The sequence below is a fragment of the Podarcis filfolensis genome (genome assembly GCF_964270895.1).
Source record: "Podarcis filfolensis genome assembly, chromosome: 5".
NCBI classification, from domain to species: Eukaryota; Metazoa; Chordata; class Lepidosauria; order Squamata; family Lacertidae; genus Podarcis; species Podarcis filfolensis.
In genome coordinates, this window is record NC_139608.1 from 59,970,786 (window position 1) to 59,995,976 (window position 25,191).

The 25,191-nt window shown below is 40.5% G+C and overlaps 1 protein-coding gene across 11 annotated transcripts in view; it reads left to right on the forward strand.

Moving 5' to 3' along the window:
- Window positions 1–3,873: 3,873 nt before the first annotated feature.
- Window positions 3,874–25,191, forward strand: part of LRRC27 (leucine rich repeat containing 27) — a 41,079-nt gene continuing 19,761 nt past the window's right edge. For 2 of the 11 annotated variants that reach the window (XM_083616987.1, XM_083616996.1), the window contains exons 1-6: window positions 7,806–8,070; window positions 9,232–9,507; window positions 9,767–9,897; window positions 11,457–11,515; window positions 18,359–18,511; window positions 20,640–20,762. In XM_083616987.1, coding sequence (XP_083473113.1) covers window positions 9,298–9,507; window positions 9,767–9,897; window positions 11,457–11,515; window positions 18,359–18,511; window positions 20,640–20,762 — 676 coding nt within the window. In that variant the 5' untranslated portion in view covers window positions 7,806–8,070; window positions 9,232–9,297. Of the gene's footprint in view, window positions 3,914–6,283; window positions 6,379–7,785; window positions 8,071–8,202; window positions 8,284–9,231; window positions 9,508–9,766; window positions 9,898–11,456; window positions 11,516–18,358; window positions 18,512–20,639; window positions 20,763–25,191 lie in introns of those variants that run through there. The other 9 variants (XM_083616992.1, XM_083616997.1, XM_083616990.1 and 6 more) reach the window with 9 other exon arrangements.

Genomic DNA, 25,191 nt, shown 5'->3' on the forward strand with positions numbered 1-25,191 from the left:
CTAACACCAGAAAGATTCCCAAGAAATGCTACTGACTTGTTTTCTTTCCTCCAGCATTGTCAACAGACCAAATAATTTTAACCAACATGGAGTGCTTTTGAATAATGATGCAACTAGGGCTGGAACTCAGGGCTGATGTCCACAGCCCTGTAAACTAGGGGACACCCAAATGACCATCACAATGCTAGAAATACCACATTGCTCTTTGAAGCACACCATCCAAAAATTAATCCCTGGTTTTGTTAATATAAAGACTACCATATTTCCCTTCACGTCTGCTTTCTGCCTGCCCCAGAACCTGTGTGTTTTGTTTAAGGGTTACAAGGTTGGACCAGATGACACTCAAGGTGCCTTTGAACTCTACAGTTCTATGATTCTAAGACAATGGGAGCAGACATTGGTTCTCTATAATAGAATCCTAGGGGTATTACCTGGTACCTCTAGCATCTGAGAAGGGCTTATGTAGCTTGCAATCTCCACCTTAGATTTGAGTCTACAAGCTAACCTCATAATTACAGTATCTAGACTAATTATTGCATTCCCGAGCCCCCTCAGCACCCCTCCATTCCCTGCTTTTTGAAACAACCAGTTGGATGAAAAGTTCTTCAGAGCTCAAAAGCTTGCTACGATTTTATGACATCTTGGTTGGTCCAAATAAATATATTGCCCACCTGTGGATTTTGGGTGTGTTCTTATGGGCCAACCTTTTGCAGCAGATGCTTGGTAAATACAAATTTATTTCTCCCTTTCCCATCAGGGGATGGGAGAACAGCCCTGGCACATGTCAAGGGAGGGTCAGCCCACCAGGTGAGTTGTCCTGCTCACCTGACAAAGTCAGCCCACAGGGTTAGGCTAGGTAAAAATATGGCTCTCATAGCCAAAAAAATTCTCCATCCTGGATATATACAGTATGTTGCATGATTAGGCAGTTTGAGGCCATCACCTCAGGTAGCTGACATTTCATTCAAATATAGGGTAATGATTTCTGATTGTCATGTGTTATGTACTGAGTTGAATAGGATCCAAACTGCAGCAGTCTGATTGGTCCTAGAACAATAGGATCCAAAAGGCAGTAGTCTGATTGGTCCTAGAACAATAGGGTTCAGAATGCAGCAGTCTGATTGGTCCTAGAACAATGCAGCAGTATGATTGGTTGGCAGGAACCACCCAATCATGCTCCAGATAGAAGTGAATCCACAACCTGATTGGCTTACAGTAGAATTCCGGAATTAGCCAATCATGTACAGCCCATTGTGTAAATAATGTATATAAAGCAGATACTTTGAGGGGACTTTCATTAATTCCTCCTCACCACTATGAGCTGAATAAAGGGCATGAAATCACTTTGCGATTCTGAGTATATTTCATCATGGAAGCAAAAATATCCCTGACAGCTCTTGCATTGTAATTATTTACTTGGGGGAGGGGGAGTGTTGTTTGTTTGGTACAAATTTCTGTTCCTATAATTGGAAGCAGCATTATATTCTCTTTTGCTGCTAATGAAAATTGCCTTTGCAACACGAACGCTCTTCCTTATAAAACGGCAAATGTTGTAAAACATGTTTATTGTGGCGATAAAAACATTGTGTGAGTAGTACAACTGTGACATTCTGGCTCTTAAGAAAGCAATATTTACTAAACGTAAAATGCAAACATATTTAGGCAGCATTTAAAAATAGACAGTGTTTGCAATCTGTACAACTAATATACCTTTTAGATGAACATGGAAGCTACTTCCCATGCAGGGCAAAGTGGGTGTGTATGTGCATGTGTGTGTGTCTGTGTGTTTAAGTGGGGTTCCGTGGTGCCTTCGACACCTGCAAGCTGGGGCACCTGGTTTTTGCTGATGCTCCTTACTTAATTTAGCCTTCCACCCCCCCCAGAAGAAAGTTGCACACTAGGTATCAGAATAGGTATCAGGGATTGGCAAAGATCAGTTGCCCCAACTTGCACAAGTGGAAGCACTTTTTGCTAAAGCAAAGCCATCATTTAATATAACCAACCTATTAGAAATACATGCACAAGATATTGATGCGCACAACCCCAGTCTCCAAGCAGTGTAGAGGTTCCTGCACTTATTCAGGTTTTGTTTCCACAGTCAGCAGAGACTGTGGGTGTTTTTAGAAAATATAGTTTTATTTACTCTCTCTCTCACACACACAACACCTGAGAACAGGATGGAGAGCAGGCATAGGCAAACTCGGCCCTCCAGATGTTTTGGGACTATAACTCCCATCATCCCTGACCACTGGTCCTGTTAGCTAGGGATGATGGGAGTTGTAGTCCCAAAACATCTGGAGGGCTGAGTTTGCCAATGCCTGATGGAGAGTATCACAACATTAGCGCCCCAACAGTTCTTGCTTCCCCAGTGGTTTCCAGAGAAGCTGCTGAAGGCTGAGCACAGAGCAAGGCAAGTCTTTGTGTCTCTGTGTCATCCAACTTCAAGCCCCGCACCAACCCTATTGTTCTCCAAGTACTAGCCAGGTGAGTGGCATGGTGGAAAGGCCCACTCATTTGCTCTATGGCACAGAGCAACTTATTTCGATGTGCAAAATTGTGCTACTTAAACAGCCAGCCAAAAGGAACTAGTTTGGCAAGCTTCCCGTTATGCATTCTACCCCCAGAGATGCAGCATACAAATGCCTGCTTGCCACCTTATGGGACTCAAATATAAAATGCACATTAAAAAAAAAAATCAACAAGAAAATAAAATATTATTATGAGCATGTAACATACCTGCTGCTGCTTTGCCAATCCTGCCAATGGTAGTTCATGGCAGGCAGCCACTATCAAAGCTCAGGATTAACAACCTGCAGCTACACTAAGAGACACCCAATATGGCTTCAGCAGCAACCTCAGCTTTTGTAGCTAGAGGGAATCAGGGCCCCACCCACCCAGGCCAAGAGCAAAAAGGTCATAGGAACATTGCATGCATGGATTAAGGGGAAGTGCTTATGGGGAAGAGGGAATGGCTAGCGGGTAGTTTTGAACCCCTATTTCTTCTTAGAAATTAGCCACCGGGCAAAAAATAACATATTAAGGGACAAGAAAGTGTACAAAGCATGCACCTGGAAGGGTCCTAGTGAATGTTTGGCTTTCATGGGTTTTCTAAGAATGCATTTAAAACACACCGGTGTGACTTTGGAAGGTTTATCCATTTGTTTTCATAGTAAACTGAGGTGGGAAATGGCCTTCAGATCAGCTTACATTTTCACATCTGAGCAAGCAAGCAATTCCTTTGGAAAACAGCGCACATCGCACTTCACGTTTCCTGCCACTGGTGTTTCTGAAAATAGTGCCAGTTCTATCTTAGAAGGCGATAATAGTGACAGCTCTTTGCCTGCTCTTTAATTAATACTATTATATCCATCTGCAGAGGTCACAGCCAAAAATGAGAACTCTATCCACAATATATTGTCACATACCATCCCCAAGCAGCCAGAGACTCCAGGGGTCTACAGTTTGCTTACAGTTCTTATGCATTATTTCTTAAGACTATTTGAAAAGCAGAGGCGGCATATATGTGAAAACTGTTGTGAAGACAAGCAAGGTGTTGCTTACTCACAGCAGTTCTGTCCTTTCATTTACTGTAGGTAACCAATTTCTTTAAGTAATCTGGTTTCAGGTTGTTCAGGGCTTTCTTTATAGGTTAACAACAGCACCTTGAAGATGGCTCAATAGCTAATAGGCAGCCAATGCAGGTTCTTCAGGACAGGTGTAATATATGCACAACCAGGAATTCATTTCAGCACCCTGGACACCTGATGGCAGTCCCACATAGAATGCATGATAGTAATCCAATTGTGACTCATGACGTTACCAGGCACCAGGGTTTTTTTCCAGCCGGAACTCAGTTCTGGCACCTCTCAGGTGGGCGCCGTTGCATTCAAAGAGAATGTGGGAGGTGTTCATGGTAAGTTTTGGCATCTCTTTTTCAAGAAAAATAGCACTGCCAGGCACAAACCAGTGTCTAAGCCAGGCTTCCTCAACCTTGGCCCTCCAGATGTTTTGAGACTACAATTCCCATCATCCCTGACCACTGGTCCTGCTAGCTAGGGATCATGGGAGTTGTAGGCCAAAAACATCTGGAGGGCCAAGGTTGAGGAAGCCTGGTCTAAACTATCCCTAGCATAGCACACAGCTGAAGAGATAAGGACTACTTACTACACTGAGTGCTACTGTTTTTAATAAATACTTTAATAAAGTATCCACAATTACTTACTGGTGACTGCAGCACCCACAAGACAAACAATCGTGTTGCAGAGTAGCTTAAATGTCTCCAAATTGCTACTTGGTTTGCAGTGCGTGTTGCTCCTGTTACATTTTAATCCATGTTTCACTTGAAACCATGTTTCACTGACTAAACAAATGAGTGACAGGAATGAATTTATACACGAGAAATTGCTACAGTATATAACAGCCTGTTCTTACATCACTCTGCACATTAAAATATAAGAGTTTTCCCCTTTTCAGATTTAGTTTTAGTTACCTAATCAAATGCCTAAACAGTTTAAACCTAAACTGCTACACACTCCATGCCACAGGTATATTGGGAAGAACAGGCAAAGGGACCCCTGACCGTTAGGTCCAGTCGCAGACGACTCTAGGGTTGCGGCGCTCATCTCGCTTTATTGGCCTAGGGAGCTGGCGTACAGCTTCTGGGTCATGTGGCCAGCATGACTAAGCCGCTTCTGGCAAACCAGAGCAGCGCACGGAAATGCCGTTTACCTTCCCGCCGGAATGGTGCCTATTTATCTACTTGCACTTTGACGTGCTTTTGAACTGCTAGGTTGGCAGGAGCAGGGACCAAGCAACGGGAGCTCACACCGTCACGGGGATTCGAACCGCTGACCTTCTGATTGGCAGCATGCATGAGGCAAAGTGAGGCGACCACCTCAGGCAACAGGATCTACGGGGGCAGCAGATCCAGCCTGCAAGGAATGCATTGCCTGCTGCTGACACAATGGCAGCAATGACTACAGTGCACTCCTTGGAGGCTGGATCTGCTAGTTCCTTGGCAGCCCCTCCCAAGATGCCATCTCTACAGCGACGTCTTAGTGTGCTGCTGGTCTTTTCGCCTCCCCAGGAGGAAATGGTGGAGGGTGTCCCCTGGGATCCCCAGGGCTCTGCACCCAACTAGTGTGATTCAAAGCAGGACTCTTTCCACCCTGGGACAACCATTGATTCCCACTTCAACCATTGAGTAAGGTTGATTTGATTCCCTGCTTTGTTCCCAATGTAGATATTCACTCACCCCTTCCTCCCTGGTGGAAGGATGCCAATCTGTGCTTCACCTCAGGTGCCAAAATGTATTGGCCCAGCCCTGCTCCCAGTATGTGAATTGTTCTTTGTTTGACACTTTTATGAGTACTTTCATCCTTTTAACAACTTGTAAGCCTTGGGTGCATTTGCTTTACTCGTCCTCCATGTGCGTATCTATTTCCACAGCTTGCATGTTCTCCTCTCGTGCAAGAAGCAATCCAGATGTCTCATTAGGAGATTTTGGACATATGCTACTTGCTTTTAGTCATTCATTCATTGGTATTTACTCACCAGCTGGAGGAAAAGGAACTATTCTTAATTGCCTTAATTTAAGAATCTGTACTTAGAAAACACAAAAACTCTCCCCCCTCACTTTTCCAAAATGGATCCCAATATGATTATTTTTATTTTCTTAAATGTAAAAGTAAAACCTGAGAGCAGTTGAATTACAGGGACAACAAGCTTGCAGTGATGGTGAGGAAAGCAAACATTATTTTAGTAACTAGTATCCTCTATTGGTTAAACTACTGTGTATGGAATCTGTTTAAACAATATATGTGAAGAATGAAAATCCTCAATGTGTGGGCTTTGGTCAACACAGTGCAACACAGAGTATTTAGCTTCAATATTGAAACGGGAAAGAGAGAAAAGAGGTGGTGTTAATTTCTAGTGAGTTCAATTGTTTTATAGACTGATGCTATGCTCCTCCCTCCAGGAGCATAGAAAACAACAAAAAATTCCTTCCTCTCGTATTCCTAGTCATTAATGCCTCCAGCAGCCATGCCACTATCTTCTGACCCTACCTGCATTTTCATTTCCACTGTCCATGTATGAAATTTTTCTCTCAGGCACACTGACTTTATTCCCAGATATTGCACCATTTGACAGCATTCTATAACTTCCCACACAACATTTAGAACCCTATCCACATCTACTCAGATGGAAGCCACACTGCGTTCAATGAGTTTTACTCCCAGCATGTACAGGATTGAAGCCTAAAGAACATTATATGATATCTCAGGAAGCCAGCCAATGGCCATAGAGAGTTTGCCGAATGAGAGATTACAGACATACAGGAGGCCAGCCAGTGGCTAAGGAGAATTTGCTGAGTGAAAGGTAACAGCCAGTTTTTCATTTATTCCACATTTAGGAATATTTTAGTATTTAGTACAATATTTTTAGGAATTAATTAATTTGTGCCCCAAAGGTACACCTGAAAGTTTAGCATGTTCTTAGTTTTGCATTTAACGCTAATCTGGATATCCAGAAAGAAATCCCCACAAAGATAAGGTGCAAACGGTGGCATTAGCCATCATCAATTTCTCACCTGTGTGCACTTTGCTTCCTCCTCTCACAAAGCAATTACTGTGTGCATCAGAATTATTTTTATAATAGCTTCTTTCTGGCAATGCCATATTGGCAATTTGATTTTCCATCTTGCAAGAATTAGGGGCAGTATGAATCAAATTATTCATAGATTACTTAACAGTTATCTAAGATTAATGTAAGTTGGTTATGTCTTATATGTTCTTTGTCTGCATTTAGCCATGTAATGGATTTTTACCAATCCCTACAAATCCTCTTGGGCGGGGAGGGAAATAGATCCTAATTCAGACTGATGCAATTCCTCACTAATCTTTGCTAGAGTTATACGCTGCAGTTTTGTATTGTATGCTAATAGATGAGGAGCTATTACATAACAATACATGGATGGTATGGGTTGTGTTAGAAACGAATGGAAATGTAGGAGTTTTTTGAGCGATCACGGTGGCAGCATCACTTGACCACAGTAGTTCACAATCACCTTATTTTGTACCATTTTGACAGCCTCATAAATTAATCTGTTAAAGTGGGCCTGTAGAACCTGTGTCTCAAAAGGTACGTCTAAAGGAAATGCCCTAGCATTTGGGAATAACAGAAGTTCCTTTAGAAACACAATTTACAAAGATTCATAATCAGAATGTAGACACCCTATATATAGAAATGAGCAAACCAGTGATGTTTTAGGAAGCAGGCTAGCAGGTGGGGCCCATTACTTACATCATAGGAGCCTACACAACACAAAACATTGTTGCTGTATGTAGGTTTTATTTGATTTGTTTGTTATCTTGTATTTCAGAGGAGCCAACACAACACAAAACACTGTTGCTGTATGTAGGTTTTACTTTATTGGTTTTTTATATTGTATTTTGGAAATGTACATCCGGGTGTGTTTTTTTCCTTTAAATTTTTTGGGGGGCCACTCTCTTGGGGCCCTAAGCTATAGCTTGTTAAGTTATACATAAATCCGGCACTGCCTGTGATGGGTTAGTTGAAGCTGCATGAAATGAATAAGGGGGAAATATTTGGAGTTCCTAAGAACGGGGTGGAAACAGCTAGCAAGCATTCAGAGGGGGAGCGAAGAGGAGACGTTCCCCCCTCTTTCCCGCCCTCCCCCCACCCTGCCTGGATGTTTTGTTTCGTTTTCTGTGTACCATCCTTCAAACACCCTCATCCCACCTAAGGTGGAGGAGATGCCGGGAAGGGGGAAAGGGACGCAAAGCAGGCTGGGATGTGGAGGGAGCCAGGGTTCTGCCGGGCCTGCATTGCGCGGGCCTCCCTCTCCCTTCTTCTCCCTGGCGGCGCCGAGGGAGGCCTCCGCCTCCTCCCGGCGCTTCCCGGCAGCTTGAGGGTTGCCATGGCGACCGCGGCCTAGCGGCCTGCTTGTTACCCTTCGGCCACGGCATAAAGGAAGCTCGCGGCGAGAGGGGCAGGAGGAGGAGGGAGCTCTGGCACTGGGCGGCCTTCACAGTCCCCGGGAAGAAGTCGGTGAGGAAGTGGGGGGGCTGGCTGGCTGCTGGGGGCCTTTTAAGCGGGAAGAGAGGAAGGTTTGGGGAGAGAGACATGGGGAAAGGCGAGTTTCAGGTTCTGTGGGGAGAAAACTGCTTTTGAACTCCACAGAATTCAGGAGCCGCCTTCGTTCTGGGCGCACAGCCGCATTAAAAACGACGACGGGAGAGAAAAGGTCCTAGAATCGGAACCGTAAGAGGGACCGACGAGGGTCATCTAGTCCAACCCCTGCCAGACAGGAATATTTTGCCCAGCGTGGGGCTCGAACCCACGATCCTGGGATGCAAAAGTCTCAGAAATAGGAAAAGGGCGCGCGGGGGGGGGGTGATTGCCGTCTTCCCGGCTCCTTCTTTGTCACCATGTGGACCCTTAATGCAACTGCTAGTTTTTGTTGTTGGTTCGTTCTTCCCGTTATTATCTATGCCCCAGCGCGGGGGGGCGTTTCACACGTTGCACGTGACCATCCAGGGATGGGGAAATCGCAGGTGTATTGTCACGTGTGATGATGGCACGAGTGTGTGTGCATTTTGATATGTGTATGTAGGGGATGCACAGGCTGGTGGGCAGTTTTCTTTTTTGGGCCCGGGTACTTTGAGCATTAGAACCAATTTCTCGCCTTGATTTCTTCAAAGGGAAGAGATGTTGTTAGTGTTCAGAACCCCACTGCTACAAGTATTGCCACTCTCATCAGTCCCCTTTCCCCATCCTCTCGTACACTTAAATTTTTTTATTCTTAAGATAATACTTTGTCATCCTGTTACTCGTGCTGATTTAAATGTGGATTTTACTGTCTTTTATTTTCATTTGTAATGCTTCTATTTGATGTAGCTTTCTGTTTGATGTTCTAAGATAGGAGGTTAACCACTGAGAGATTATTTTTATTTTAGTTTTATTGTTATCTTTGGAAATACAAAGAACAATGCTCTAATGGGGCTACTGCCCAAGTTGTGTAAAGAAAGAAGTTACTCCTTTTGGTCTGGAAAGCTGATTGTCTGAACAGACAGTATAAAGTATTTAGGTGGTTGATTTACCTGCATTATATACTTCTGTTACAGCACATTGCGGGGGGAGTTGTTGGTACCTTCCAATATATATATATATATATATATATATATATATATATAATCTGTTATTTTTCAGCTTATTGCTTACCTTTGGATGATGAGTGTGTAGGTTTCTGGTTTAGGCCAAGTGGTTTCTCATCAAATGGAGGAAAAGTGGACTTCCTCAGAAGCTGATGGTGCTGGTGGTGATAATGCAGAAACCAAAAGGAGAGCTGATTCTGATTCTGGTTCATCAAGTCGCATCTGCCAGGCTCTTGACAAGCTTGAATCTAATTCTACAATCTCTCTGGATCTGAGTAGAAAAGATCTACAGCATCTAACGGATGACATATACAAGTTACTTAACCTTAGAGTAAGTTTCTCATACATAATAACAGTTGTTAAAATATCCAATCAGTAAAGAGTAGCTCAGTTATAAAGTATAAAAACTTAACAGCGTTCTTGTGTACAAATTAAAAGTACAATTTAATTATTCCAATATACTTTCTTGAATAATTCTAAAGTTTTACATATTTTTGAGTATTTCTAAGGAATTAATAATGCATGAATTATACACCAAGCAATCATTGCAGATTCATGTGTGTGTGTGATAATATATATATTTGTATTAGCATTTGCATCTGGAAGGAAATGTCCTGTCTGTAGTTCCTGAGGATTTCTTTCAGAATGTGCCAAACCTTGTTTGGCTTGATCTGCGTTACAACAAAATTCAAGAGCTTCCCCCTGGAATTGGATGCCACAAGTAAGTCTTCTGCCCTTTTACTTGTTCATCATTCTTTAAAATATTCTCTCTGTTGAACAATACATACCCATTATGAAAGTAAGTACTATTCCATTTCTCCCCAATTGACATCAGAAACTATAGTATAAGAAATAGATTTAACACAGTTGGTTGTAGGCCAAACTTTTTTAAAACTTTTAAAACTTTTTTTTTAAAAGTGTGCTTAAATTGGTCACTTTTTTGTTTTGAACAGTGGTGTAGAAACTCTGGCCCAGAGGTCTAGCTGGTCCGGCACAGGTCTCATTTTGCTTGCAACCACACTTGCCTGCCTCACACCTAAGTGATGTCAGATGTAGGGCAACTATGGATGTGGCTACAAATGCACAATTGCAAGGTTAAATCCACCGCAGTGGAGATTTTCCCATCCAAATGGAACACATTTTCCTTTGCAGGAAGCGATTTGAATCCAAACTGCTTCCTCAAAATGAATTTCAAAGAAAGCACCCTGTGATCGCTAAGTAACAGCAAGCCTCTTTGAAGGTACATTCCCAGTGTCAAGATGTACTGAAATTGAGGCAATAACTGGATATATATTGCCAATGGATCCCTTAACCATGTTGTTTGGTTATATAAATGTACTAGCAGAAGATAAGGAATTGGTCCTGCATCTGTTAACTGTTTGTGACATAACTATTTGTTATAAAAGTTAATTTAAAAAAGACACCAACTTTGGAACAATGGATTATTAAAGTTTGGGATATTGTATGTATGCATAAGTTTACAAACATAATAAAAGTCAAATGGGAAAATGAAGTGCATTTATTGGTGTAACAAGCTACAAGATAATGTAGATCCATTTGTTTTGCTTGGAACTTAATGCATTTGCATGCTTCGCCAGTTTATGGAATGGAACTTTGTAGTTTGCTTTTATACTCATACCCATTTTTTTGTCCTTCCCTCCATCCTTTATATATTATACTGACTATAAATAAACTGAAAAGTCACTAAATGAATTGACTGAGGCCCCAAAACCTTAAAAAATATATTGCTTATTTGGAAGTATCTGTCCTAAAATGACATGGCTAAAAGTATTTTGAAACTGGTCATCTAATCAAGTTTAAACATTGTCTGATATAGAAATGCTGCTCCATTGCAGCACCTGCATCCATTATCTGATGAACCCAAGTGAAGTGACCTAACTTCTGAAGGACGTGACATTTTTCTATTTGTTGACCCTAGCCATAAGATCCCTTTTGGAATCCACCTGTATAATTCTGTTTCTTTGAAATAGTTCTACCTCCACTGTCAGAGGCAGTATGCCTCTGAATACCATTTGTTGTGAACTGCAGGTTTGCAGAGGGCTGTTGTGCTCATGTTCAGCTTGCAGACTTCCCGTAGGCATCTGGCTGGTCACTGCAAGAACTGGATGCTGGACTACATAGGCCATTGGCCTGATCCAGCAGCCTTGTCTTGTTATTCCTGTGATAGGCTCATAAAATAAATTAGAGAATTAACAATTTTTGACATTTTCATTTAGATTCATTTTATATTTACATTTTGTTTTCTTCTTTATTGCAAAGGCAGTTGAAAACGCTGCTGTTAGAAAGAAATCCTATTAAAAGATTGCCTGTTGAGCTTGGTAAGTACTCCTCTCTCCCCAGTAAATGCTTAAGGGAACCTAGTAATTTTTAGTAATTTACATTTATTGTAAATGCTCTCTTGAATAGTAAGGAACTTTGGACAGATTTCACCACGGCACAATGCACCTATGTAGAGGCACAGTGTGACATGACCACAATTTAATTAATATATAATAGCAACAGATCTGACGTAAATGATTGTTAGGGCCAAGGCTAATCTGATTCAGAATTCTGTAATAGTTCCTCAGAGGTTGACTGGGAAACTCTTGTTTCCTTTACTGGTTGGGATCATCTGGTTGGGAGGAGGTTGGATCTAAGCTCCTTTTTTTACCTGCACTAGTACAGTGGTACCTTGGTTCTCAAATGCCTTGGTACTCAAACAACTTGGATCCCAAACACTGCAAACCCAGCAGTAAGTGTTCCGGTTTGCGAACTTTTTTCGGAAGCTGAACATGCTCTGTTTTGAGTGTTATGCTTCCAGTTTGAGTGCCACACTTCCGTTTTGAGTGTTACGCTGAGGTCTGTCTGTTTTTGCTATTTATTTTGTGTTTTTGTTTTTTTGACTGTGTGGAGCCCAATTCAGCTACTGATTGATTGATTGATTGATTGATTGTGTGACTGCAGTACATTGTTTATTGCTTTCATTTTATGGATCAGTGGTCTTGTTAGATAGTAAAATTCATGTTAATTTGCTGTTTTAGGGGTTGTTTTTAAAAGTTTGGCATGGATTAATCCATTTTGCATTACTTTATATGGGAAAGTATGCCTTGGTTTTGGAACGCTTTGGTTTTGGAACGGATTTCTGGAACAGATTAAGTTTGAGAACCAAGGTACCACTGTAATGGCAAATTTCAGAACAGAGAAGGCTGAAGCATCAGTCTTTCAACACTGATAGTGTTGGTTACAACAGCCCTTTAAAGTAGCCCCAGCCTTGCAATAGTAATCATGGGGGGAGGGGAACTGAGGAAAAGTAGAGTATGATAACCCAGTACTGTTAACCAGCCTCTTTGTGTATTGAGTTGTGTATTGTTTTTTGTTTTAGAATATTGCAGTTGCAGGAACTGTTATGTTAATTGTAGCAGCAAGACAGTGGGGAGAGGTGATTCATATGTTTCCCGCTTAAGGGACAGATATAGGGTGATTCATGGGGATGGGCTGTTGCCACTAGTAAAACACTTCAAGTATATTCAAGTTAAAGGTTCAGATCCTTTGATGAGCAGCTTTTTGACCTGTTTTATGACCATTGCTCATTATGAGGTCTACACAATTAACCACAACAAATGCTGTTAGAATACACTGCTTGCTTTTTAACAATTTCATCTTGAAATTATCCAAGCACGGGTATCCGAGCATTGCTTGATGAAAATATTAAATTTCTTTTAACCTACCTGCCCTGTGATCTGAAACAAAGCCCGACCTTGCTCAGAATGTATGCTAGGGTCTTTAGTGGGACGCTCGGCATTACTCATATTTCTCAACCATAATAGCACCACTTGCAGTATGGATTTACTGCTGATGCGTTTGCATTTGTATGGTAATTTTTCTAATAGTCACATACTTGGAATTTATTTTAATTTTCTTTTTAAAATAGCATGAAATTAAATATGTGTTAGAACGAGCATGAACTCCTCTCTTTGCTGCTACTTCTTGTTTTTTAATGGACAAGCTACTGCCCAGACACAAGTGCGCTAACACTCTGAATTTCTCAGTTATTTTCTCTGAACAACTACTTCTCTCACAGGGAAGATGAAAAACAGCTTCAAGATGAGCCAGTAAGTCTCTTCAGCAATGAACCAGGCAGTCCCTTCTACATTGTCTGTCTTTAGAGTCACACACATACAAAGGAAGACCAAAGTGTAGCTTCGAAACAAACCAGGAAGTACCTTCTAAATTGTTAGCAGAGCGGACTTCTTGGATGATTCTGAAGCTGTTTTAGGGTTTTCTCAATTTGTGTGTGTCTCTGAATTTCTCCATAACACTTGTCAATCACAGCTCTGACCTGATTTGTTGGCTGAAACAAGGGAGCACTTCTAATGGTGTCTGCATGTTTCACTTTGTAACTTTAATTCTATTATGAAAGTATATTGGGGGCTTAGACCAAGCTCTCCTACCCCACCAGCAGCAGAAGCAGGGACAGAATGATTTCACCTGATCCAAACACAGTGATGTCACTCCACAGCTTTGACGGGGGCTCAGGATCCAATGGAACGCAGGAAAGCTTAGCCCCTCCCCAATTCTGAATGCCCTGTTTTAGGGCCTTCTACTGGCTGTTGGTGGTGGGTATCATGCCATCAGCACACCCACACATTCAGCAGGTGGATGGGGGGGGGAATTCTGCGTCAGTGAAGTGCCACTTGAAACCAGTTTAGCTGTTGGAACTGGACCAACAACACCCTTGATCAGTGTTTTTTTTTCTTAAAAAAAATGTTTAGGTGTACTCTCATTTTCCTACTCATATTGAAATACTGGCCCTCAATGAGGCCAAACTTAGATTCACAAAATGTTTAGGGGTATGCGTACTCCCACGTACCCCCAGAAAAAACCACTGCCCTTGCTTAATCCAACCTGACAAAGGGGGGCCTCCTACTAGTTCTGGGTCCAGTATAGTGGCACCCCCTATATCACCTTTTTATCGGAGTTGAACCATACCAGTTAAACATGAACTGCATCCTGGAGCAACTTAAGCTACTCATCTGTTATATAGCATCCATATTCCTGAAAGCCAATTATATGTTGGGCTCTGTGAGAACATAATGGACATATCCGTGGTGGGTCAACTGTCAAAAGATGCTTGAAAATTTGAGCCCCTCCCTCTTCTTGTTGCAATTTGTCAAATATGGACCCTCCTCATCCAAAGTATGTCATATTCCAGCACACAATAATGTTTCTAATGTATAAACTTCACTCTGTATATTTCTTTAAGGAATATCTTACATTATTGCTGTATAGTAGTCATGGATATTACGTGGAAAGAAATCTATACATTGTTCATCCTCCTACAGTGAGGATTTTGTGCACTTTGAGAGTCATGATAAAATCACAGCCTTGTATCCTCTTAAGAAAGCTTTCCTTACCATATGACAAAGGAGGGCTGTAGATGTGTGTGTGCAGGCAGGCAGAGATTTTTTACATTACACAGAATTTCACATATGAGTGGGTGAGGAGAGCTTAGGAAAAGAAGAAGACAAAGTGGAACAGAAAATCCACACTGGGAGCAGCAAGACTACCATTCTTATTACAGCTAAAATTTCTAGAGGACCATCCTCTAGAGGAAGTTTGTTTTACAGCATTCATAATGGCTTTTAATTGCTGGCAATTTAGAATAAGGCAAACAATCTATAACAATATTTGTCTTCCAGAACTGGTTTCATGGAAAGAATTTATGTGCAAATATGCTGCATAATGCAGTCATGAATAAAGTATAGACTCATACAGAATACTAAGTATTCTACTCTCAGAAAGTAAGGCTGAAAAAGAATGATGTTCATTCAAGCTGTGAATGGACTTTTAAAAATATAATTTTCGAGGCAGTGAGAAAAATCTGTTATTGACTGCTATCAGGATCTTGACACTTTTCATATTGTTCTCCCCAAACTGATGTTAGCTCTGTTTACCTGAAAATAGGCAGTTGTTTTGTGTAAAAAATATTTCTTACCAAACAGTGTATTCATATGAATAGAATTTCCATTTTCCAAAAAGTATTATTATAGGTTTTTACCCTGCAGCAGTGCAAACATATCTATTTCTATGATCTGACTATGGAGATTTTTATGCATTATGTGTATTCATCTATCCTTGTAAATAAGCACAAAAAAATACTAGCTACAAAAAAGTTTACTGTTTTGCTGGGGGCTGGAAGAGGGCTTATTTAGTTGCATGTGTCCTCCAGCTGCCTGCCGATTTCTGTGCTGGGTGAGATTGAAGGGCTGAATTTCTGCTGTAGATGTAGTATTGTTTTTAGTGTTTGAAGATTTTGTGATATTTTAAATTGATAAAACTACATTTTTATTTGGTTGTTAGCAGCCTTGAGCTTTTAATAAGGAAGGGTGATTTGTAAAGGTTTTAAGTAAAATACATAATTAAAGCTGGGTATAAGTAAGACATCCCACATTTCTGCTAGTGGTAAGGGAAGTTCCTGCCCTCCAGTAGAAGCACTTGAGGAGAGAGGGAAGGTTGATGGGTGGTCTGGACCATACCTGCCAAAACACTACATTGGGTGTGGATGCCCTATCCCCAATTTTGTTACTTTTGTCCTTTTGTTACCTAAGCGCTTGGTGCATACCAATTGCACATGCAGGTGAATGACTTTGGGGCAGCATGACTGCATTATGTTGCTTGTTGTCTACAACCTCCCTATCTCCCTTATCAGCTTCTGTGCAGAATAGTATTCTTTTAGTGATTAGGCTGCCAGTGATGTTTCTGCCTATCTTATGTCAAAATAAAGTTGTGGCCTTCTTTGGAATTATATGCTGGCATTTTAGATTATGAGCCTTTAAGACAGGAAGCTTTTTACCATTTGTTTTACAGTACTTTTTATTTGCTCCTAGTATGGAGGATGTGGTGCTATAAATCTAAGTAAATAGGTTATCATCCCAATGTGCAAAGCTGTGTGCATGCAAAAGACCCATGTGCACCACTGGAATTTGCTCTAGAGAAGGAGGAAAGAGTTTAAGATATTCTGCAGCCTTTGCAGAATCTCTCACATTGCGGTTTGTTGGCTTAAAAAGCAAGTTATTTTTGGACTTCAGGGGGGTCATACTTTCTCTCCCCCCCATTCAATGCTTTATTGAGTTTCATAAATAACAAAAACAAACTTATATAAACAAAAAACGATCTTATGTAAATAATCTTATATAAATATACAGATAAAAATTGATTCAATCTTATACAATCTCTTTTGTTCAACATTCTTACTAAAGTGTAATAGACTTCCCATCAACTCCCAATGTATTTACCATTTCTAATATCGAGTGTACTTATAATTATTACCTTCATCTATTCATATTTTCTAATACATTCTTGCCACATATTGTTCAATTTTTCCTTATTTCTTTGTTATTATTTTACATGGGGGTCACTCAAATGCAGCCATAGATGTCACACCGCTGTTATGTTTTTGAATAAATGATACTTTCTCAATAAGACAACTGAAGACTTCAGAATTGTGGCCTGGGTCTCTTGTTTTCTAAGGAATCTACCCTGTCTGATTAAAAGCAAAGTTTTAGCTGTAGCTTTGCTATACTGTATTCAGTTTTGGCTTAAAGCTTTTAAAAACATGTTTAGATCACACATTATCACACTTTGCTCAGTAGAAGTTGGTATTTCCAATATTTCCAATTCTGTGAACGAACCAGAGACTACATTCTGTCTTTGAGACTGTCACGGTATTTCACTTGTTCTTTGTGTTTGTGTATGTGAATTGACTCCACGCTTTCAGGCAATACAAAATTAGGTCATACCATCTGCCCTCATGGCAAACATACTGCTGATCTGGGATCCTTCCATAGTGCCTGAAAGCATCTTAAAAGAATATGTAAGGGTAGCATTACAAGCATTTTAACCTCATTTCTGGGAAATCACAGAGTAGTTTGATTGCAATTGGTATGAAATAAGAGGCATGTATTTTCCAAAAGCCCAAGAATTGCCCCATGTCATCTTTTGTTTTTGGCTTCAAACAGTTGAATGAGTCGTCTTTTTTGTGCTCTCTGAAAGTACAGTTAAGATCTATTAAACTGTGTATTTGGAAGCTATATGTAGCTCTTGAGTTTTTCAGATGTCTAGCTCGCGGGTAATCAAGAAAGCAGCCACCTGAGATTTCCATTTGTCAGCCACCTCTTTATATCTCCTTCCCAGGCCCATACTGACAGATCTAGAGGTTTGACAGGAAAAGCTGATACAGACTGGGCAGAAAATAGGCCTGAGCCCAACAGTAGCAATAGAACTATAATCTGTGGGACCTATCGGTAGGAAGTCTCCACTGATTATGTATTAGATTGGGGGGGGGGGGAGAAAAGGCAGCTACTTAACAGGGGGCTGAGAAAAGTGAGAGCAGGGCGGGAATAAGATCTGGAGAATGCTTTGGGGCAGAAAGGAGAAAGGGCAGCAGAGGTTGTGTTGGTACAAGCTGGTGAACCTGCAGCCCATGGACCACATACACTTACTGGTAGCATACTGGTAGCAAAGAGTGGGGAAACAGTGCGAAAGGGAAAAGCTCAGAGGGAGAAAAGGGTGTGCAAGTGAGAGAGAATGAGTGCCTTGTCCTGGCCCCAGTGGGGTAGCGTGGGGGGTGCAGGGGGGGGCGGCCGCACCGGGCACAACATCTGGGGGTTAGGGTTAGGGGGCGCAAATCCACGGGTTAGGGGGCGCAAATTACTTGCCTTGCCCCGGGTGCTGACAACCCACGCTACGCCACTGCCTGGCCCTGTCACTTTTGGCTTTGGCTCCACCTACCCCTAACATGCAGCTTCTCTCCCTCAATGTGTAAATTACTTGAGAGGGGAAAGTGTTCCTCGACAGCAAGATGATTCTGCACCCCTGGTACAGTAGTGTTGTAGAAGGAGAAGCTGCTGCTGAAGAATTACATTATTGAGCGCATAAATATGTTTGTGTTTGTCTTTAACCCCCTAGGAATGTTGACCATCTCTGAATAAAATGTGTCACAAAAACTTTATGTGGCAGTGGGTGGAATTCAGTTATTGGAATTAATAGACGTAACTTATTCATGTTCACTGATTTCAGTGGGTCCGCCCTAGGTAGACCTAGTGTTGAATTCTACCCACTGCATTGAATGTTCCCAAATGACTGGTGGTGATCGACTTAAACCATTTTTTCTTTTTTGGCAGGTAACATAAGTTCACTTACAGCTTTGAATCTCAGGCATTGTCCCCTAGAATTTCCTCCTCTTGAGGTGATACAGAAGGGCCTGCCAGCCATTCTATCCTTCCTTCAAAGGATGAGCGGTGAGAACCTTGACTATAGAGAACCTGTTACTCCAGGTATAGTAACTTTAATATGATTTTTTTAAAGAAAAGATGTGTCCACCTAGAGAAAAATAAATAGTTAAGAAGTGTTCTTTCTACATATATAGTTCAGGGGTCAGGTTGTGAAGTCATAGATGTGAAGTTATTTATTACATTTTATGGCATAAGGTTAAAAGTTTAACCTGCTGTCATCCTAACAAGAACAGGAAGGGTCAATTTAATGGTTCACATAGTTAACTTTGTAGAGTCCGATTAGGCTGGGATAGTATGGCCATGTATGTTTCCTCATTACATCTCATTGTGGTGTGTACATTGGAAGCAGAATGAGGATTCGTTCATTTGCCCTCTTGGTCTCTCTTGTTTTACAGAAACCCCAAATTACCCCTGTGGGTCATAGTGCCGGCCCATCAGCCTTCTCTGTGCCAGCTCAGGTTTTAAGAGTGCCAGATAGTCTTAACACCCCCTACTATTGTGAATGGGCACTATAGCCATTGAAGACAATTTGTCTTCTGACAGAGCCTCAGTGTACATGGTTTATGTGACTTCTCAAGCTGTGAAATAGGCTTCAGCTGCATTTATTAATGGTCATAAGTGGTTCTCATGTGGATTATATTTCATATGAAGCTTCTGCTTGTATTTTATCTCCTGCCTTTCTATTAGTTCCATAGTTCAGAACCGATGAGGTGTCTTACCTTTGGCAAGACATGAGGAAAGAGTTGTTCTGAATTCTTAGTACTGATATTTGTGGCATCCTGAAAAAGCATTCAGAAAGCAAACTTTCTAAATTGTCATCTGGTTCAGCTTTAGTTGCATATAATTACCATTATTTGGATAGAAATGTTCATCTGCATAAGCATCCCACTGAGAGCAATGCATTGTGGATTTAAAACATTCACATTCAGACTGCGTAGTCAGAAGTGTTTAAAATGTATACCTGCCCAGGAAGAAATCTTTCACTGTATTTATGGCATACAGTCAAAAGCTAATGTTTAAGTGTTTATGTTATATCAAACCCCACTTCATAAGATTGATTGATAATGGATGCTGACTTGAATAATACTGTTCTGGTTTTATTTTATTTTTTAATGTATGGGGGAAACCCAAAAACTCATTTTCCTGAAACAAAATAAGTCTTGAGTCTGGAATTATGATGCTATTCTGATTCCCATTTTTATGAAATAATTACTTGCCATGGGGAGGTTTAAACATTGAGTGTCAAGACTTGGAGAGGAAGGCTGATTTCATGAGAGACATTTTAATTGTTTTGTTAATTTCCTGTATCTTCATGATGTAATACCTATTAACATTTTTGAAGATATTGTATCAGTCATGCTTCAGTTTCCAGATCGAAGCAGTCATTAGAATTCCTGGCAATGGCTACGTAGAAACATCAGTTTAGATAAATGCAGATTTCCGCATCTCTACTTAAAGGCATTCCAATCACTAAACTTCTCCTTTCTGCATACCCATAATATATGAAGGACCTTTATATGTGAACCTTGCTACACCACCAGTTTCTAGTGCAGGAGAAGCCATGCCCAGATTTTCTGTGGTGCAGATTTATGGAAAATGAATATCTACATGACTATTACATTAAATAAGCACATTTCCTGGGACTAGAATTCAAACTTAAAATGCTGCATTCTTACTTTTCACAATTAAAAAATGGTGTGATGTGACTTGTGAAAGTGGCATAAATCTTCCTTAACAACTGGTAATGTTTGATGTGTCCATAAGCTGTTGGCCTTCAGGGAAACAGAATGTTTATTAGATCAGTGCAGAAATTTGTTAAAAGAGTTGGAAAAGGAGCATCAGCTTGGTGCCTGCTTAAACAACACACTTTTAATCCTTGTTTTAGACTGTCAATGTTTCATTTTTCCACAAAATCATATTGCTCCAATATAACTGGATTGTAACTGGAAAAGGACATACTGTATAAGCATGTGATTTCTCGCTGCAAACATACTACGCCTGAAGGACAAGCATGCTTTTTGCACAACTAGACTCATATTTTATCTGTCGCCAAAAGAACAGACTATTCCCAGGTCAAGATATTCTTCATAGAGTATTTGTAAAGAGTCATTCCATGCCAGTTTAGCCACTTATAAAGTGCACACGTACCTTGAAATTCTGTATTTCGCAGATTTGCCTTCTCCACTAGAAGAAGAAGCAAAGGCCATTGTTAGAGAATATAAAAGAAAATGCGACAGACCACCAGATCGCAGGAAAGCTTTCAACGATTTGTGGAGACAGATGAGCTGCCTTAGTGAGTTTAGCAGAACATATCAAGTTAGAGGGCAACAACATTTTGATGTTCATTCTTTCGTACATATTTTCATTTCCGTTTCTGTAATCTGTTTAGTTCAGATGTTGCAGCCAAATCATGGTTTGGACATTAGGATTGTGCCTCAGGCTCATGCACTGCCTTCTCTCCTTCATGTGCTTGAGTTTCCTCCTGCACCTCTTGATCTATAGTAACCATAGTTTGCTATGATGTCCAAATAGAGCAATATGTGTTGACAGCAAGCCATAGTTTGCCCGGAAACCAAATTCTGGGATTCACATTCTGGTATATGGATATCCATAGTTGTCAAAAACTAGGAAATTTGTATGTGCAAGGAGATGAAGTTGGAAGAACCATATGATTCCAAATGATGGCCTCAAGAGCCAAAAAAAATGGTTTGGCTGTGATGCCTGAACCAGTTCATTGTAAATATGTATACAAATTGTTCCATCCTTTGTAATCAAATAAGGTCCTATCCAGACTGCATTGTTTTACAAGATTGTTTTTACCCATTAGTGGGCATGGTCCACTAAAGTCTGCCCCCACCCCCATGTCCCACCCCAAGTCAAGCAGCTCCATTCCTGGGAAATTGCATTTTCCTTGTAGTCAAACCACAGTATTACGCTTCTGAGAAAATACAGTTCTATTAGAATAACATTATTTTGTATACTGTGCATCAATTGGATGGTGCCTGTAATAGCATTTCTCTTGCATTTTGCACTCTCTAACAAGTGCAACTCTATTTTTACTGCCCCACGAGTTGATCTACTTCTTTCTCTGTTTTGTTGCATGTTTTTTTCCCCTCCCACTTTGGATGCTATGTATCCTTCTGTATTTTTCTTTTTTAAAACAAAGTACCTATACCCCAAACCCAACCCATTTCCATCCCTGTCCATTAGGTGGAATTACCGATATAGTGCCATTGGTGCTGGATCAGAACTAGTGATTCTTTAACCCTTACATTATAAATACTTTTTTTGAACCCCTGAACTTCTGAGGGTCATACATGAAATAATACATTTTTCTTTAATTTTGTGATTTATAGATGTAATTCGATTTAAATCCAGAAGTGCTCGGGAATATCCTGGGATACACAGACTGAATGCTTATATTGCTGCCAATAGTCTGAACCGTAGAAGTGGATCATATGCATAGATGTTTAAATAGATGTTATTATTTATCGCTTTATATGTATTTATCCATAATGTCTTAGAATTTTTCTGGACTGAACCATGTAAGAACAGCCTATTTAAAGTAGAGGTGAAATTCCTCTGTATTATATATGTGTACAATGTTTATTGTAAAATATGGTGCACTCCTTTTATGCTTAGCTCAAACTGCTGCCTGTTCGAGATAAAAAAGTATCATTTTGCATAAAGTATAATGACCCTAATGGCCTGATTCTGAGACCATGTCCCACCAAATAAATGTTTAGGTTGGGAAGTATCAGAAAACTACCTTGTTACAGCATCTCAAAATATGATTTGGAATCAACATTGCAGCAGTATTATGAAAGCAGAGATCTTGGATCTGTGTGATCATTCCCCACTGTTTCATTGCCTCTTAGGCTTACAGTGCATTTATATGAATGTGTCTGTCATAAGAAGAGTGTACTGTAGACACTGCTCAAACTGTATATGCAAATTAATGATAAAAATAATATTAAAAAGCAATAGTGAGGTAATTTGTGTTTGAAATGCACCAAAGGCATGAGATTCCTCATAGCACTTAAATGTAAACCCGATTGCATGATCAGTTATGGAAGCATAAGAATGTAGAGTCAGATGGTATTTATATTTATCCTAACTGAAATCTATTTGTACACATGCAATGTTTGTTTTCAAAATCACTGTAAATATTTCTGAAAAATATTGTATGTTTTATCAGTGCTTGTTATGGCCATGTGTCTAGAAAATAAATTATATATTAAAATATGCATTAGATCTTGTCTAATTGCCTTCCTTGGTGCATATATGATTTGTGCTGTTCTTGTATTGTGGTACCTACATGTTACCCCAGACCCCATCGCAAAGCTAAAAGCGGCATCTGTAGGGATTAAGATCAGGGAAACAGCATAGAGGACAGACTTAAGGCATGGCCCTCCAGATAGTATTGGATTCCCATCAGACCCAGCCATCATGGCCAATGGTCAGGGATTATGGGAGCTGTAGTTCACCTCTGGAGGGCCACAGGTTAAAAACCTAGGAAGCTTCTTAGTACTGAGTCACATCATTGGTCCATCTAGCTCAGTATTGTCTACACTGAATGGCTATGGCTCTGTTATCGAACCATGGCTCTTCTCCTAATCTATACTCAAAGTATTTAAGGACTGATGCCACAAGTTCGTGTTTAGATCAGATTCTTCTCCTCTTAACCTTTTATATTTAAAAAGCTCTGTGTAGTCAATTAATGCTTGTGAGTAAATTGCCATAAATGAATAGAAATTATCTGGTATTCTACCCAGGAGGCCAATTAAATTAAAAACCAAGCCTCAAGGGGTTCTCTGTTCCATGCACAAATATTTCTAGGCTTGGTGACATTTATAAGCAGGGAGATTTCAAGTACAGGTTGAATGTGTCTGGAGACTTTCCCAGGCCTGTGAGCATTTAATATGCCAGTCACTTTGGGATTTGTGTGTGTTGCCCTTTTACCTGATACATATTTTCTCTGGCATTTACATTGTATTAATTGTGCAGGGTAATCTAGTCTGTGTTACATGTACAGCTAAGCCCTAAGCACACTCCATCGGTATTGCTCACATTAAGCATGTAAATGAAGGATATGGCAACTTTATTATTTACATGTGCATTTTTAATTTGCATCTTAATAAAACAACAGGCTTTACAGTCTTGCTCATCTAAATCCATGCCATAAAGGGCAGCTGCTTTGCTACATCCTAGTGCCATTTGCATGCTGGGAAAACCATGGGTGGTCAGCATTCAAAAAGAAGGCACAAAGTTTTCGCCAGGAATTGGGAAGGAATTGTAGAAAGAGCCAGCAACATCAGGAGCCCCAAGGCAACCTGCACATGACTGCAGGAATCTACAAGTCTCTATACATCTGAGGGCTTCTTTCAACTTTCTACTCCTTCCCAACCCGTGAAGCTCTCCCTGGTGAGAGCTGTTGCACTTTTGCCCATCCTATACCTTCCAGAATAGCTCCCATTTTTCCTGCTGGGCCCCTTAGCCATTTTACTGGATATTCATTGTTGAGGTTCAAGGGCTACTGGTTGCTTGGTTATATGTGCTTGCCTGATCATAGCTCAGCTGTGGCATTATGATGTTCTTCATATTTGTACACTTTCTTAACTGGTAACCCTAACCAAGCCTACTAAGAAGTAAGTTCTATTGAATTAAGTAGGGCTTGATCCCAGGTAAATGGGGCTAGAATTGCTGCATCAGAAGTATTCCTCTGGGTTGATTTGCATTCATTTGCTGTAGATTCCTGAACTAAGTGACTGAACGAAGCCTTAGATTCTCCCACCTGATGCTGGGTCCACCATCTCATATAGCATTTATTTTAAAGAATTCTACCTCATATTTCAATCAAAGTGTTGCCCAAATTTCTGTTCTGCTAGAACAAACACTCTATAAATTCATTAATTCTAGTAAATGTGTGAAAACTCAGCCTGTCCTGAATCTTGCATCTTAAACCAAAGATAAAATATTGAATGGTGATTTAAAAGTGGAAGGATCTGTCAAGATATACTGTACTTATGAACTGTTGTCTATTCAGAACAAAAAATAATGTTAATATGCATCCCCAAACCCTGAACAGTGAGGATTCAGGTGTGCACCATGTGCTCAAATTTGGCTTCTTGTGAATGAGGTCAGTGGAGGCTTAATAACATTTTGTAATAATTGCATCTATTTATAAACATACTGGCTGAGCATAAGTGGAGACACAGCATTAAACCATTCTTTACAGTTAATCCAAAATTTCCTGCTCTTCCATAAAACCTTATGGGGAACAGCAATAATATTATCAAATCTTCAGAGCCCAACTCAGCAGTGTCTTCTCAGCTTCTCAACCTAACCCTGTAACTTCTTCCCAAACACCATGATGACAACATCTTCCACAGAGATGGGGGAAGTGGGGAAAGAAAGCCCTCCTTCCTAACAACTAGCCCTTATGGAAACATTTCACCTTAGTTTGCTTAGCAATAGAACATGCTTAGCTGGAACCAGCTTGGCAGGTTTCAGGCTCATCAACTACTCTCAAAATTTCAAACTCTTTGAATTTGGAAGGGAATGCAAGAGGCATCCCTCAATCCCAAACCAGTATGGTATGGCATTGGTTTTTGTTGCTTTTCCTGTACTGTTTGGTGCCATTCCAGGGACAATGGTTTATAACCTGGGCTGTGAACCTAAATATAATTATAGGGGGAGAGACCATTGAACATAATGGGACT